Source organism: Sorghum bicolor, chromosome 2 (assembly GCF_000003195.3).
Source record: "Sorghum bicolor cultivar BTx623 chromosome 2, Sorghum_bicolor_NCBIv3, whole genome shotgun sequence".
Classification (NCBI taxonomy): domain Eukaryota; kingdom Viridiplantae; phylum Streptophyta; class Magnoliopsida; order Poales; family Poaceae; genus Sorghum; species Sorghum bicolor.
Window position 1 is genome coordinate 59,623,098 of NC_012871.2, and position 17,196 is coordinate 59,640,293.

The following is a 17,196-nucleotide window of genomic DNA, read 5'->3' on the forward strand; positions in this document are numbered from 1 at the left end:
GGAGGCCGCCGCCGCCAGTGCCACCACGGTGCCCGACGTGGGCGGGGTCGAGCCGGCCGTCACGATGGACCAGGTGCCACGCTGGAGCGACCCCGACCAGCGCATCTTCTTCGTCTCCATGTCCGACGAGGCGTCCGCGGAGGGCGCCGAATTCGAGGCGACCTCCGCGTCCGGCTTCATCACCTTCTCCGACCCGCTCACGGTCGACGACGACGACGGCGCCGGTGCGGATGGCCGCGCCGGGGCCGCCTCGCGCTTTCCCGTCGACCATGAGATCAACTCCAGGATCTACCTCTGGCGTGGCCAGCCCTGGAACCTTGAGGTCGACGCCGTCGTCAATTCCACTAATGAGGTCTCGATTCCTGTCCCCCGCTCCTCCTCGCATCGGCGAGCCAGCCAGCCGCCGGATCTCCTCTACCCAGCGGACCTTGACGACGGGGAGCACCACTCCTCGACGCGGACCTAGACGGGAGCTTGGGCTCCTGCGTGTGTGCGTGCACAGGCGCCGGCTCCGCCTCCTCCCGCTCCCGCGCTGCGTGGCTACTGATGGTGACGGCGGCGAGCAGGCGGGGCGTCGTTGCTGGCGGCGTGCGTGCGAGTCGGAGCTTGAGCTGGCGTGCGTGCGGCATGTGAGCAGATAGGTTGTTGGACTGAAGTTGAAGTAAATTTTGTGCCCCTATTGTATGTAGCCCAGCATGCAAATGAAAAAAATAGGAGCTCGTATGTTGGCCTGGAGTTGCTCTAATGAAATTTCGGATTTTTTTTCGATCACCACCGAAATTACCAAAATTCGTGAAATTTCGCCGAAATTTTGAACCCAGGTGACAATGAAACTAGAATGTTTCTATACACACACAATCACTGAAATTAACGAAGAAAGGAAAAATGATTTTCTACACAAAAAATTATTTCAACATGAGAATAAAAATAGAAAAAGATGATAGGAGGAATGTTAGGAGAGAAAAAAAATAGATGATTACATATGTCAACGTCTATGCTATATACTATGCATTTTGAATTAGCCAACGGATGACAATTACAGTCGGTCACCAAAATGAATTGTTAACAGTGGCATAGCATATTAACTTCATAAGTACGGTCCATGTTTTACTGTACGACTTTACCATTGCTACTTTGGCAGACGAGCCATAGCATTTCGTTGTGCTTATTCCCAGAAAAGATGGTGAGCAAGCATCTGTCAGGTGTACTAAGAAGCAGCGCTTGACCGGCGTAACGGCGAATCATTCTACTGTGGGGTGATGTAGGTAGCCTTACAGTTAGTGGAAGTTTGCCGTCATAACGGCGTGTGTGGTGGGCATATATAAGCGCTGTGTAATGGTCTGTTGTGCCATCGAACATCAGAACCCGAAAACCTTGTAACTGACTCCTCTGTTCTATCGATTCCTCCCTGCTGTTCTTGCTATCCTATCCCAGATTCTATTTCCTGTTGATTCTTCCTCAAACTCGTTGCGAACCCTAGCAGGATCGTAACAAGTGGTATCAAAGCCGCCGCGGTTCCCTTCTTGATCGCGCTCGTAAATCCAGACGGCACGAATCGGAGTTCCACTTCGGTGTTGAACTCATGATTCTAGAAGTCCGATTTGGTGAGCGGGTCGTTGGTAATCACGGGCTGTTCGTGCATCCCGCGCGAAGATTGATTCCATCCTGGCGCCAAGGAAGAATCCCACCAAATTCCAGCAAGAGATGGCCAAGTCCGTGGAGGAGCTCGCGTCCCAGTTCGAGAAGATGATGCAGCAGTTCAACGGATTCCAATCGATGATGCAGAGTTCTCTGGATTCGCTCAATGCTATGGGGGCATGGCAAGTGACTGCTGATGAGGCGTTCGGTGAATTGCGTCGGCAGGCGGATGGCGCTTCTTCGGCGTTGCAGGCGGTCACCAAGCAGGTGGATCTCGCTGCGACGCGGATGAATTCATTGGAAGCGCGGATCGAGAAGGCTACTGCAGGCCCGACGTTCGTTCATCCACACCCAGGTTCGAGGTCGGTCGACCTCAACCTTGCTCCCGGAACATCCCCGTGCTCACCTGCGAGGGACGGGGAGCGGCCCAAGGGGCATGGCGATGACTGTGGTGGGATCCTTGGACCCCGGCCGCAGTACTTCAACAAGGGTACGTTTGTTACTCCTCGCCCTTCCCCTGTGATTCCTGTTGAGGATGAAATGCCTGTTCATTGTCGTTCACCTCCCTTTCCCAAAATGGAGTTTCCAAAATTTGATGGTGAATCTCCCCGTCTATGGCGGGACCAATGCGAGGTATTCTTCGAGGTCTACGCGGTTCACCCATCTCTGAAGACTCGCTTCGCCACTCTGAATTTCAAGGGTATGGCGGCGTCCTGGTTGCAAACAGTGCAGAGGCAAGGGCGGATCACTGATTGGGATAAGCTCTGTGATCTGGTGATGGGCAAGTTTGACAGGAACCAGTATTAGTTGTTATTGAAGCGCTTTGAGAAACTGAGGCAAGTGGATTCAGTTCAGTCCTACCAGATGGAGTTTGAGAAGCTGGCTCAGGGGTTACTCTTGTACAATAATGCTTATGATGATACATATTTTGTCAATCATTTTGTGGATGGTCTTAAGGATGAGATTCGATCAGTCATTTCTTTGCATCGACCCAAGGATGTCGACACTGCAAGTGCTCTGGCCCTGCTGCAGGAAGAAGAGTTGGCCAAATGCAAGAAATTTGGTTCCTCCACAAAGTTTTATACTCGACCCAATGTTGATAGGCCCAAGTCAATTGAAGCTGACAGGGTGAAAGGGGATAGCCAGTTCAAAGAAAATGAAGATAAGTTGGCTGCTCTGAAGGAAAGCAGAAGAAAGAATGGGTTGTGTTTTAAGTGCGGAGCTAAGTGGAGTCATAATCATAAATGTGTTGCACGTGTTCCTTTACATGTGTTGGAAGAAATCCTAGATGCTCTGGAATCTGATTCAGAGCTTTCTGCTGAACTGGAAGATGATATCATTGCTACAGTCTCTCAGTCAAACTCATTGGAACAAGTTAGGAGAAGAACCATGAGAATCTGTGGCTGCATTGGCAAAGTGTCAGTACTAATTCTTGTTGATTCGGATAGTGTTGGCTCTTTCATCAGTGACAGACTTGCTGCTCAGCTTCAGCTGGCAACTGTGCCTTGTACCCCTGTGCACCTTATGGTAGCTGATGGGAGTCCTATGATTTGTGATCAGAAGATACCTGATTTACAGTGGTCTGCTCAGGGACATACTTTCTTCTCTTCTATGGGCATCATTCCTTTAAAGTGTTTTGACATGATCATTGGAGCTGATTGGTTAGAAGACCATAGTCCAATGTGGGTACATTGGGGTAGAAAGATTATGAGGTTCACTTCTGCTAGGAAGAGAGTCACATTGTTGGGCTAAAATCAGGAAGTGGTTCACTGCCCTCCTGTGTCTCAGCATGTTCTGAAAGGATTACTGAATAGACAAGCCGTCACTCATTGTATTCAGTTGAGGTTGGATTTTCCTCAGGCTTCCTCATTTACCCAAGCCATTGAAGTTGCCTCTATTGATGCAGCAGGATCCCTCCTCAAATTGAAGTGCTACTGGATCAGCATGATGATGTATTTCAGGCACCCACGACTTTACCTCCACCAAGACCATTTGATCATAGAATACCTCTTCTCCGTGGTGCTCAACCAGTTAATGTTAGACCCTATAGGTATTCTCCTACTCAAAAAGATGAGATTGAGAAACAGTTGGCAGAGATGTTGAGTAATGGTATTATTAAGCCTAGTAACAGTCCTTATGCATCTCATGTTTTGTTAGTTAGAAAGAAAGATAGAACATGGAAATTTTGTGTGGATTACAGACATCTCAATGCTCAGACTGTGAAGGATAAACACCCCATGCCTGTAGTGGATGAGTTGCTAGATGAGTTAGCTGGTGCCATCTGGTTCTCCAAACTTGATTTCAGAGCAGGGTATCATCAACTCTGTATTCACCAAGCTGATACTCACAAAACTGCTTTCAAAACTCATAGTGGGTTGTATGAGTTCCTTGTTATGGCTTTTGGACTCACTAATGCACCAGCTTCTTTCCAAGGAGTAATGAATCTGATATTTGTACATCTGTTGAGGAAGGGTGTTATCATATTCATGGATGACATCTTGGTTTACTCAGCCACTTTGGAAGAGCATGTTACTCTATTGCAACAGGTCTTTGAAGTGATTAGGGAACACAAATTCTTTTTGAAGCGTTCCAAATGTTCCTTTGCTCAAAGTGAGGTGGAGTATCTGGGTCATTGCATTTCAGCCAAAGGAGTAGCTACTGAACCATCCAAGGTTTCAGCTGTTCAGAATTGGCCTAGACCCAAGAATCTGAAGGATGTGAGAGGATTTTTAGGCCTCACTGGATATTATAGGAAGTTCATTAAGCATTATGGGCTCATCAGCAGACCCCTGTCTGGTTTTCTGAAGAAATCAAAACCATTTGTTTGGACTTCAGTAGTTGAAGAAGCATTTTTGCAGTTGAAAGCAGCTTTAACTCAGGCTCCAGTTTTGGCTATTCCTGATTTTAGGAAACAATTTGATCTTGAAACTGATGCTTGTGATACAGGGTTTGGTGCTGTACTGATGCAAGATGGTCACCCAGTGGCTTATTTGAGCAAACCTGTAAGTCCTAAGAATCAAGCCATGTCAACTTATGAGGAGTGTATGGCAATAATCTTGGCAGTGGAAAAGTGGAGAGCCTACCTTCAACATAAAGAGTTTATCATCAGGACTGATCATCAGAGTTTACTTAACTTGGTTGATCAGAGAGTCTCAACCAGGCTTCAGCAAAAAGCTTTGTTCAAGCTTATGGATCTTCAGTTCAAGATTCAGTACAAAAAAGGGGCATCCAATCAGGCTGCTGATTCTTTGTCCAGATGTGTTCATGCTGTCTTTGTGTATGCTGTGGCTATTTCCAATCCTGACTGGTTACAACGTGTTAAGGAAGGATACAAGGATGATCCAATGGCTTTGAAGTTGTTACAGGAACTCTCTATCGGTACAACTGCATCTGGGAATTTCTTTCTCAAGGATGGTGTTATCAGATATAAAGGGAGAGTGTGGCTCGGCAACAACACTTTGGCCCAACAGCATGTCCTTCAAGGTGTTCATGACACTGCTGTCGGTGGACATTCTGGGTTTCCGGCAACATATTACAGGATCAGGCAATTATTCACATGGCCAAGAATGAAACAATCCATTGCTGACTTTATTAAATCTTGTTTTGTGTGTCAACAAGCTAAGGTTGACCACACAAAATCAGCAGGGTTGCTCCAACCTCTGCCAGTACCTCAGCAAGCATGGAAAGTCATATCAATGGATTTTGTTGAAGGCCTTCCTAAGTCCTCGAGATTTGACACTATCTTGGTGGTCATTGACAAGTTCACTAAGTATGGTCACTTCATTCCTTTAGCACAACCATTCACTGCAATGCAGGTTGCTCAGGCCTTTATGGAAAATGTCTACAAATTACATGGCCTACCAGAAGGCATTATTTCAGACAGGGATCGGGTGTTCACTAGTGCATTCTGGAGAGATCTGTTCAAACTTACTGACACAGCTTTTGATGAGTTCCTCGTACCATCCACAAATCGATGGACAAACAGAACGACTCAATCAATGCCTGGAAGGGTTTCTGCGGTGCAGTGTTCATTCCTTTCCTAAGCAGTGGGCCAAATGGTTACCTTTGGCAGAATTTTGGTATAACGCTTCATATCATTCAGCTTTGGGAAGATCACCATTTGAGGTACTATATGGACATTCCCCACGTCATTTTGGGATTTCTAATGAGGTGCAGATGCATGCTCCTGATTTAGAACAGTGGTTGCTGGAAAGAAATTTGCTCCAGGACATAATTCAGCATAATCTGTCCAGAGCTCAAGCCAGAATGAAGCATTATGCTGATCTGCATCATTCAGAAAAAGGAGTTTGCAGTTGGTGATATGGTATATCTGAAACTCCAACCATATATTCAGTCCTCGGTGGCTCCTCGCAGTAATCACTAAAGTTGAAAACGGGCGGGATAAATCCCGTTTCGTCCGCAACCGTATACCGTATTTTTCTGTTCGTTTTCGTTTTTTATGGGATAAACGGAAACGGGACCGAAAAAAGGACGGATTAAAACGGGAGCGGGATCGAAAACGGTAGAGCGTTTGTCCGTCCGTATTTGCGGAATCCCGTTTTTTACCGGGATATCCCGTTTTTCATAAAAACGGGAAAGTAGCACAACATAGTCCCTAAGCCCAATATGACCAAAAATGTATCTTGTCTTATGCAATGTATGAATAAATTGTATTTGTGTGAATTGTAATCTATGGACTATGGATATGTTCTTATACGATATATGGATAATTCATATTTGTGTGAATTGTGATCTATGGACTATGGATATGTGGTATTGTATTAATGTGGTCACTAGTCACTGGTTAGTGCATATTTGATATTTGGTATTGCATTTTGGTCTCTGTATTTGCGCTACCATATGCGGCTTTACATGTTCTGGTTTAATTTTCGCTTACCGCTCGTTTCCGTCTATTTTTCGATCGTATTTACCCGTTTTCGTATTACCGTTTATCCCGCTACCGTTTTCGCTCCCGGTTGTCCGGCTTCCGCTTCCGTTTTCGTCTAAAAATATGAAAATGAAAACGATAGAGCGATTTTCCGTTCGTTTGCGTCCGTTTTCAACCTTAGTAATCACAAACTCAGTTTTGGTTTCTATGGCCCATTCAAGATTCTGGCATGAGTGGGTGCGGTAGCTTATAAACTACAACTTCTTGATGATTATAAGATACATTCAGTTGTTCACGTCTCTCAGCTCAAGCGACATATTCCACCGTCGGGCAGGATTGAGGACGACATCAATGAGATTCCAGACAATCCTGTGGCTTCTGTTCAACCACAGGGGTTCCTTGACTTCCGGACGGTCTCAAAGGGATGTTCTAATTTGTCCCAAATCTTGGTGCAATGGGATGAGCTTCCTGGTTCTTTGACCACCTGGGAAGAGGTGAATGATCTTCGTCGACGGTTTCCACGCTGTGCAGCTTGGGGACAAGCTGCTTTTCGAGAAGGGGGCAATGTCAGGTGTACTAAGAGCACTCACAATGCAAGACTCTATCACAGAATCCAAGACAATTAAATACATATTATTTATGGTATTTTGCTGATGTGGCAGCATATTTATTGAAGAAAAATGTAGAAAAAATAAGACTCCAAGTCTTATTTAGACTCCAAGTCCACATTGTTCGAGGTAATAAATAACTTTAGACTCTATGATAGAGTCTGCATTGTGAATGCCCTAAGAAGCAGCGCTTGACCGGCGTAACGGCGAATCATTCTACTGTGGGGTGATGTAGTTAGCCTTACAGTTAGTGGAAGTTTGCCGTCATAACGGCGTGTGGTGGGCGTATATAAGCACCGTGTAATGGTCTGTTGCGCCATCGAACATCAGAACCCGAAAACCTTGTAACTGACTCCTCTGTTCTGACTCCTCTGCTCTATCGATTCCTCCCGGCTGTTCTTGCTATCCTATCCCAGATTCTATTTCCTGTTGATTCTTCCTCAAACTCGTTGCGAACCCTAGCAGGATCGTAACAGCATCTTTTCGCTGTTGCAATGATCATGAATTCTATGAGTTGCAAGTTTGGAGTGTTAAATTTCTTGTTTCACAGTTTAGCAATGTATTTTCAGTTTATGTTAAATTTCTGAAGGGGTGCATTTGATATAGGGTTGCATTTTTAAAATTGGTGTACCATAGTCAATCGGCATGTAGATTCATCTCAATGAATATTTGTTTTTTATAGGTAACCCTTTACTGTGAATTGCAAGTTTGGAGGGTTAAAAAATATCTTTTCTCTAAATAATCTTTTTAACAATGATGGGGCTTGCGGTGTTGCATTTTAAAGACCGGAGTATACCAGGTATAAATATTTGTACTCCATCCCCACATCCAAAAACATTGATTAAATAAAAGAGCATCGGTGGCACCACAGACTAGACATTCATGATCAAACTGATGCAAGCATCGCAATAAAGTAGCAGCAACATAAATTATGTTAAATAAATTTTCATGTCAAATAATAGGTTGTAAGACTTGGTAAATGAAAATCCAATTGAATATCTTCAAGATGAATGGATGGTCCTGGCATTTCTCGCTCCACAGCCTCTCCAATCATTAGTTATTGAGCTTTGACAGATGACCCTTCCCAGTACGATGGTGAGCGAGCATCTTTTCGCTGTTGCATTGCAGATTGCAAATCTCGCAAAAACTCAACGACATCCGTTGCTCCACCTTCTCTGTGTGCTTCTTCCCCTTCCGATGCTCAGCTAGTGTATTCTTGCTGTTGCAGTGCAAATCGCAAAGCTTGCAGAAGTATGTCACCCTATGTATATCCGTCTCCTCAGAGCTTGCACCCTTAGCTGTCTTGGAACCAGTTGAGCTCGAAATTTGGCCTCCTCTCCGTGGAGCTTCTACCTTCTGTTGGTGTCCCCTGCTGCTACAGTGATTCTCAAACTGAGATACAGAGTTACATTTGGCCTGACAGATACCGCAGCCCCATTCTGAGAGATACTGCTTGCCTTCTACCTGTAGAACCAGAAAATTAAGCTGGTGTCTCTTGCCTCTCAGGTGGTTCGCCAACTCTGACTGACGACTGCACTTGGCTTGGCAGAGGCTGCAATTCCATGTTGAAGCAGGGTTGCTCTCTTCATCTAGTGTCACAATGTTTGGTTGTGAATTCAGCGACCCGTAATTCAGTGCCATGTTCTTGCATTCTTCCAGCAAGGATTGGATCTTTGCTTTGTGTCTTTTGCCTCTCAGGTGGTCGTCCAGGTTTGATTTGCAGGTGCAGTTGGATTGGCAGAACCTGCAGATCCAAGATAGACGTGGTTTTTGGTCATATTGCCGCACATTTTCGGATTTCGCAGCAGGTGCCTTTGCTTTCTGACTGTTGGGGTCGTTTCTTGATACCAAGGCTGCTACTTTAGACCGGTGCTTCTGCCCTGCAAAATGCTGTTGTAAGTGGCTCTCGGTGGGTGCTTCCACCCGGCAGATGTCGCAGCTCCATTTCACTAAAGAAGGCGTCGTCTTCTTAGGCAACGTAGTCTGTTAATTTTACATTCAGTTTGGTCAGATCTTCAGAGCATCGCTTGTACCGATACCGACTGAATCAAATCAATGGTTAAATCAGGGCAAGCATTATTTGCTAGTACTAAATCATTTCTTTAAGCAGTTTGATTACACAATAGGTGCAAAAGCGTGAAAAACTAGGCAGTGAATTTGCTTGTATAATCTTCATATACACAGATTTATAAACAAAACGGATATAGTATTAATACCAGATGAGGAACAACATGGCAAGATGCTCAACCCATTGGATTCTTGATGTTTGAGTGGTGCTTTGTCATTTTCCTGAACTACTACTAGGTTCTTCCTCTATGCAGTTTGATTACAGTATTAGAATCGAAAGTGCAGAAAATTTGACAGTAAACTTGCTAGGGAAATCATCATACAAGTAAACAGATACTCCACATGGCACAAACGCATAAGCAGAACACAGAGTCCTAACTCCTAATACGAGATCAGATGGAAAGGAAAACATCATGTTAAGCTGCTCACCTCATTGGGTCCTTGTAGTTTGGTCTCATCAAGTGCTCCATTTTGCTGACCTGCAGCGTTACCGGCACCACAAGAACTTTTCAGGCATTCACGGACGAGATCTTCCGTGGCAGGCTTCTGGGACTCGAGTTGTACACCCGCGGCGACAATACCATAGTCTGCACGACCAACCACCTCGCTGCTGTGCGGCGTCTCCTCCTCGAGGAAGGGGAAAGGCGCCACCGGGTTAGCACGCTCGGCGTCGGCGGAGCGCAGGGCCATGGCGCGCTCAATCTTGGCGAGCTCGGCCAGGATGATCTCCTGGCGAAGTCTGTCCTTCTGGAGCTGCGACAGCAGCGCGTCCCTGATCACCAGCATCGCCGACGAGTCTTCTGCACGAGCGTGACGCGTCGGTGGCTCGGGGAAGCGGCGGTCTCCGCCGCCGTCGTCGCCGCACGCGGCGGCGGCTGGGCCTCGGCCGGCGAACGACTCCATCGTCAGTCGATGGTGTCGTCGGGAGAGCAATGGAACACAGCAGGTCGAGGAGCGAGACGCAATACAGAGGCCGGCCACTTAAAAAGGGCGGGGGACTACGCGTATCGTATGGCGTATCCGCCGTCGAAAACCGCTTCAGGCGTCATTGTGACCGTCGCTCGGGGTGCAGTGAATGAGCGGCTGTTTCCCTTCGCATCCGCCGGTTCAGCGCTGCCTCGTGCATTGCGCTGGCGCGCGGCTGCTCGCCTTCACCTTCGCCAGGTCTCCCCGTTCGTTCGCCGCGCGCGTTCCCACGCACACGCGAAGCCTGGAAAACAGCTGCAGTGCATGCCACCAATCCTACACCGGGCATCCTCGTCTTCCCCGCGCCAAACGGCAATGACATCCACGCGCGCCGACTACTAGCCCAATCGGAGTCAGAGCTGGCACTACCGTCGGCTGCATGCCATTGGTGCCACAGCAGCAAAACCCTCTACCCAGGGGCCCGGCTGAGGTTCTGAAATCTCCGGTTTGGAAGTTGAAATATCAGTTAGAGCAAGTTTAATAATATATAGCCCACTTGGTCGTGTAACGTTCCTTGCAGTCTTCTGCCAGTTCATCCATATAATATTTAGTTATTTACTATTAATACATGACCAATTTATATCTCTCACAAAGTTTTTTGACTGTGCCAAAGCTGGCTTTAAGCTTCTCCTCTCTCTCCTCCCTTCTCTCCTCCACCTTAGCATTTAGTCTGCTTACAGTCCACTATAATACTTGCTCTTAGAGTTCCAAATCGTTGAGTTAATTCTAGTCGAAATTTTGAATTACTCCTAGTTTCAAATCTTCGTATGAACAGTGTAGCTCCATCTCTCGAATGCCTATTGTGATATGTTTTGTATTGTTTCTTTGCAAACAGCTTCATCTAAGCAACCAGAGAACTACCACCTTTTTTTTAGAGAGAGAGAGAGAGAGAAAAGCTGCACCTTCTTTGCTAACACCTTCATCTAAAGAAGCCATAGAAGCAATCACCTTTTTTATTAGAAAGGTGTTTTTTTTCTTCTACAATCCCCCTCCAAGAGTTACTGTATTTTATAAGCGGTGTTTGACAGAGCTACATCTGTTTACTTGAGTTTATCGGTCAAATTTACTAACCATTCAGTAGTATTTTTCTTTCAAAAAAAATCAACGAATATGATATGATAGAAAAAAGAAGATGAGTTCAGTAACATAGATGATGTTGGAGGCTGTGTGAGCTAGCCACTTGAGAGCTCGCTAGCACATTCCTTTTATGCATTCTCTTTCATATTAAATAAATAAAATATATTTTCTAATAGTTTGTCATTCGTCTTTTTCATCCTTATTTTTTTTGACAAAATAAGAAAAAACTCTCTGTAATAGTTTGGCATCTTCCCTTCACATCTTTTCTAACCTCACAAAAAATTATCCCAAACGTGGTATATGCGTGCGGCCTAGGAGCGCACATCTGGAGTTTCTCGGCCCATCTAGTAAGTGGAAAGAAAGATAGGGTTCCAAGTGAGAAAAATGTCTGGTGGAAGGGTTTAAACATGTACAAAAACAAATTCAAAGTTTCTGATACAAAACATAAGGCTGAGTCGTAGAAAAAAAGTGACGAGAAAAAGTTTTTAGGATAGAAATAAAGGAAACTCTTGGAGATGACTTTTTTTCTCCTCATACTAATTTAGGAGTTGGCAAACACCATATTTTGGGGGACAAAATATGAGGATCTTAGAGATGCTCTTATAGTGTTGAAGTCACCAACTAACTAGGCTTGGGAGGAGGCTTGGACTGACCTAAGGGCACTTCTAATGCAGAAATCATCATAGTTTCTATGGACATTAATTGTACTGTCACCTAAGTATTTTATTGATGTAGCAAGGTAGTTATTGAAGAGAGAGAACAAAAATCATAGAAACCAGGTCCAAGTTAGAAACCATGTCTACGCGAGAACCAAGACATGAAGAGATATGATTGGTAGAGAATGAAGAGAGAATATATATGATTGAATAAAACATTGTTCTCTACAAAGTATTTATTGGGACCATGGTTTCTATATGTAGTGTCTATGAAAGTTAATTGTTATAGAAACTACATGTAATTTCTAGCATTGGTAAACTGCTAGCGTTTTGTTCGCTGCTAGTGTGGGTTCATGCATACTCCCTTCATATCCATAAAAAATGTCGTTTAGGATAACGACATGGTCTACAAAACTTAACTTTGACTCTTTTTTATAATATTTTTATCAAAAAATGATATATGTATATTTTTATGAAAGTATTTTTTAAGATAAATCTATTCATATAGTTATTTTCAAACTCCACGACTTAAAAGTTATTTATGATTTAAATTCTCGATGTTTGACTCAAACCTTATCAAAACGATTTTCAGGATGGAGTACAGTTTTTTACTGCGACTACCAATCTGATGCATGCGTCAGATAAAAAAGATATCATTAATTAATTATGACACGGATCATTGATTAATTATGACGCGTGGGCCTATATATTATCAGCTTCATGTCAGCTGTTAATGTTGACAGCAACGTTGCGGGCACCCTAATGGGTGATGGAGAGCAGAGCCATGTGGCACAATCTATCTCTACCAGCTTGGCCTTGATGATCAACCGATCGGGCATCGATTCTCCTGTGCAAGCATAGTGAAAGCACGAAACATAATACACTGACAATCCTATCACAAAAACTAGAATGTTTCTAACCATATTAGGGTGCTACCTAAACAAAATGATATATATCACTGAAAGAAAAAAATGATTTTCTACAAAAAAAAAATATTTCTACACGAGAATAAAAATAGAAAGAGATGATAGGGGATGTTAGGAGAGAGAGAAAAAATAGATGAGTACAATGTCAACGTCTAGTGCTAGTATATAGTACTATGTATTTTGAATTAGCCAACGGATGACAATTACAGTCGGTCAACAAAATGAATTGTTAACAGTGGCATAGCATATAAACTTCATAAGTACGGTCCGTGTTTTACTGTACAATTTCACCATTGCTATTTTGGTAGACAAGAGCCACAACTGCATTTCGTTTATTCGCATTGAGCCTTTTCCGGTGCTTATTCCCAGAAAGATGGTGAGCAAGCATCTTTTGGCTGTTGCACTGCAAATTGCAGACCGCGCAAAAATCCAGCAACTTCTGTTTCTCCAAGTGTTCGTCCTCCTCACAATGGCCTGCAAGCATACTCTCGCTGCTGCACTGCAAATTGCAAATCCCGCACGACCACAATGCTGTCTGTTCCTCCACCTTCTCTGAACTTGAACTATAGCTATCAGAACCATTTGAAGCTAATCTGTTCTCCGTCGTCAGATTGCTTGATTTCCCATTCACACCTTCTCCTTGTAGAGCATCCATCTTCTTTTGGTGTTTCTTGCCTCTGCAGTGATGAGCAAATTGAGATGCAGAGTAACATTTTGCCTGACAGATAACACAATCCCATTCAAAGGGTGGTTGCTGGTTCTTGGCAATTTCTGGTGGAAAATCTCCTGTTTCCTTGGCTTCTTCATGTAGGTCCTGGACATTCAGTTGGTGTATCTTGCTTCCAATTTGGTGCTCCAAGTCTAATTGGCAATCAGAATCAGCTTGAAATATGCTACAATTTGACCCCGAAGTCTGCTCTGCATTTTGCGGTGCAATGTTCGGAAGCACTGTCTCTTCTCGTGATTCAGAATTCTTTGACATGTTACGGATTTCGTCCAGTAGAGCTTGAAGCTTAGCTAAAAGGTGCCCTCCTAACTCCAATTCATGAGCAGCATTTGCTAGGCAAATGGCAGAACTCGACATTGAAGGTGGCTTCTCTAAGTGCTGTGGTACATTGCTCTTGTGGCACTCTGGTTCCTGCAGCTCATTATTCTTAGCCATGCCATCACCCTCCATGAGTTGCGCTTCAATGTTTTGTTGATGTGTTCTTCCATTCAGATGCTCCTTCAGGTCTGATTCGCTTGTACCATTGACCTGGCATGTACTGCAGCTCCATTTTATTGAGGATGTTTTCTGCCCTGTCCTGGAAGAGGATTCTTCTGTTAATTGTGCCTTCCGATAACTTGCTTCTTTTGATCGGTGCTTCCGTCCTGCACAATGTACTTGTAAGCTGTGCTCACTAGTTACTTGCACATGGCAGATTTCACAACCCAATTTCTGGTGTCGTTTCTTAACTGGTATTGTTATTCCTGTCAGTTCCCATTTCACTGAAGGAGAAGTCATCTTGGGCTGTACGGTCTGTTTTGTTTGACATGCAGCGTGCAGTTTGATTAGATCATTGATAGCTGAAATGGTGAAAACATCTGGTAAACTTGCTACTAAATTCTATGAACTTTAATGAGAACATCAATAAATGGTTGCAAAGAAACCTAAACTTGCAGAAGAATTTCCATACATAAATCCTACCAAATTGTTGATGTATCACAACTTAACATTGTTCTGAAGATAAAATAGCAAATATTGCCGAAAATAACTAACAGATGAGGATAAAAAAACAATAAGGATAAAGGACCCACCTCACTGGATTCTTGTGATTTCTGCTCTTCAAGTTTTGAATTCTCCTGACCTGCCTTACCATTACAACAACAAGGTCTCAAGCATTCGACGATATGCTCTTCCATGGCAGGCTTCTCAGACTTCAATGCTACATTTCTGTCCCTTCCCTCCATTTGCTTTGGATCATGGATCTCATCGACATCGGCATAACATTCTTGACTGACTGACCATCGCCAAGGTGGCATGGACTGCTCCCTGAAGGTGAAGGGAACTGGCTTAGTCCATTCCACATCATCAGCGGCAATACCATGACGTGAACCGTTGCGCAGAACCATGGCATGCTCTATCTTAGCCAACTCTGCCTGTATGATCTCCTGGCGAAGACGATCCTTCTGAAGCTGTGACAGCAGTGCCTCTCTAATCACCAGCATTGGGTCCACTGTACAAGGCACAAGCATTGTGGAATCCTTGAGTACACAATATAATATCACCAAATGAACATCATCAATGTTGCCACGGCATTAAAAAAACACGACCGATTCAGCAAATGACCAACTTGTCCATCTAATTGAACTAGCAAAGCGCTCTGAGCCTCTGACTATATGCTGAGGTTAGGCCAAAGCCAAAGAATGTTAGTCAAAGACGAACAAGTTTGTTTCTAAAAGAATGAAAAAACTAACAAGGCAACAAGCTACGTTGATGGCTTGAAGCTTAACTAAACTAGCTATTTAGGAGTATTGTCTTATCAAGTGCAGTAGCATAGTAACTGAATCTGAAAACCATCCTATACTGGTGATTATGCCAAGAGCCGCAGATTACTAGCATAGTAACTGAATCGTGGAACTTTCCTATTCTGGTGATTATGACAAGAGCCCAAGAACCCTGCTTCCTTAATGGAAATCGGGGCTTGGCTTTCCAAAAGGAACAGGCAGCAAGGTATAGGATACTAGGTTGAGATTCTTGGAATCTTGGCATGGACCAAAAGAATCGCTTGCATCCCCACGAAAGGAAACTTAAAAAGATTCCCCCCTCTGTCTTTTGCTGTCCCCTCCCAATCTCAAAGAACACGAGGGCGGAGGTCGACTACAGCGGCGGTCAGAGGTGGACGGCGCTACTTACCGTGAGGCGGCGGAAGGTGCATGAAGCGGTGGCCGTCGTCTACGTCGTCGTCGCCGCGGCCTCGGCGAGCGAATTCCATCGACAGGAAGCGGCGCGTGGAAACGGCACGTCGGTACGGTTTTACTTTTCCGGCGAGGACGGCGGGGCGGGGGAGCGCTGAGGGGAAGGAAAGCTTTGGAGGAAAGCAAATGGTGGGCTGCCCGTGGGCACAAGGAAATGATTAGTTGACGGTGGTGGGCGATTTTCTTTTAATTTATCATAATCCACGAATCAGTTCCAGTTTTAATCCATTCCACATTCCAGGACTTTTAACTAATACTAAGATATTCCAGGATCAAGAGATGGCTTGGCAATCTCAATATAATAGTCACTCCCACCAGTCCCAAAAAAATTATGCTTTATAATAAAAGAAACTTGATATTTTAGCTCTTTGAACGCTGATGTCTTGTTTAGTTCCACCCAAAATCTAATTTTTTTTAATATTCCCTATGACATTGAATCTTATGGCACATGCATGGAACATTTAATATGGATAAAAAATAACTAATTACATAATTTATCTGTATTTGTGAGACGAATCTTTTGAGCCTATTTAGGCCTTGTTTAGTTTCCAAAAGTTTGGGTTTTCGGACACTGTAGCATTTTTTTGTTTTTATTTGGCAATTATTATCCAATCATAGACTAACTAGGCTCAAAAGATTCATCTCGCGATTTACAGATAAATTGTGCAATTGGTTTTTGTTTTTGTCTATATTTAATACTTCATGCATGTGCCGCAAGATTTGATGTGACGAGGAATCTAAAGTTTTTGGGAAAACTTTTTGGGAATTGAACAAGGCCTTAATCTATGACTGGATAACAATTGTCAAATACAAACGAAAGTGCTACAATATCTAAATCTAAATAAAAAATTGGATCTAAACATGTCCTAAGTTGGGTCTATATTAGCTTGACTTTTGTAGTCTATTGTTGGGCTATCCCTCTCTACATGAAGGATGACCTTGAGCTTAGCAAAACAGTCTAGATGTACTCCCTCCGTCTCAAAATAATTATCATTCTCGCTTCTCGAAAAATAACTTTAACTAAATATATATTAAAAATATTATTACTTACAGTATATAATTGATATCATCGAAAAGATCTTGGAATATAGTTTTTAACAAATTTATTTGGAGATACAAATATTGCATGTACTTCCTATAAATCTAGTCAAACCTACGACACAAAAACCCAAAACAATAGTTATTTTTGGGACAAAGGAAGTAGCTCACATGCCTAGTTCTTGTGAATTGTTGATTTTGGTTGGAATCAACGGCGGAAATCGGTCCATGGAAGGAATAAAAAACATAAACCCTGGCCTCCATTGTTTTAGCTGCTACCGCCAAGAGAAGAGAGAGAGAGAGGAACACAAGAACACTACAATGTGAAAGAAGAGAGGAAGAAAAAGGATAAACAAATATGTCCAGATGTGGTA

General features: G+C 43.8%; 2 protein-coding genes across 2 annotated transcripts; both read right to left on the minus strand.

Annotated features, from left to right (window-relative positions):
* LOC8055988 (zinc finger RNA-binding protein) lies at positions 8,007–10,120 on the minus strand. Its single transcript, XM_021453770.1, has 2 exons — positions 9,631–10,120; positions 8,007–9,117 (listed from the first exon to the last, which is right to left on the minus strand). Exons 1-2 carry the CDS (start codon positions 10,102–10,104, stop codon positions 8,188–8,190), a joined length of 1,404 nt encoding a protein of 467 aa, XP_021309445.1. The 5' UTR covers positions 10,105–10,120; the 3' UTR covers positions 8,007–8,187.
* Positions 12,980–15,940, minus strand: LOC8060263 (zinc finger protein 346). The gene is made up of 3 exons (XM_002462350.2): positions 15,723–15,940; positions 14,624–15,042; positions 12,980–14,345 (listed from the first exon to the last, which is right to left on the minus strand). Exons 1-3 carry the CDS (start codon positions 15,799–15,801, stop codon positions 13,101–13,103), a joined length of 1,743 nt encoding a protein of 580 aa, XP_002462395.1. The 5' UTR covers positions 15,802–15,940; the 3' UTR covers positions 12,980–13,100.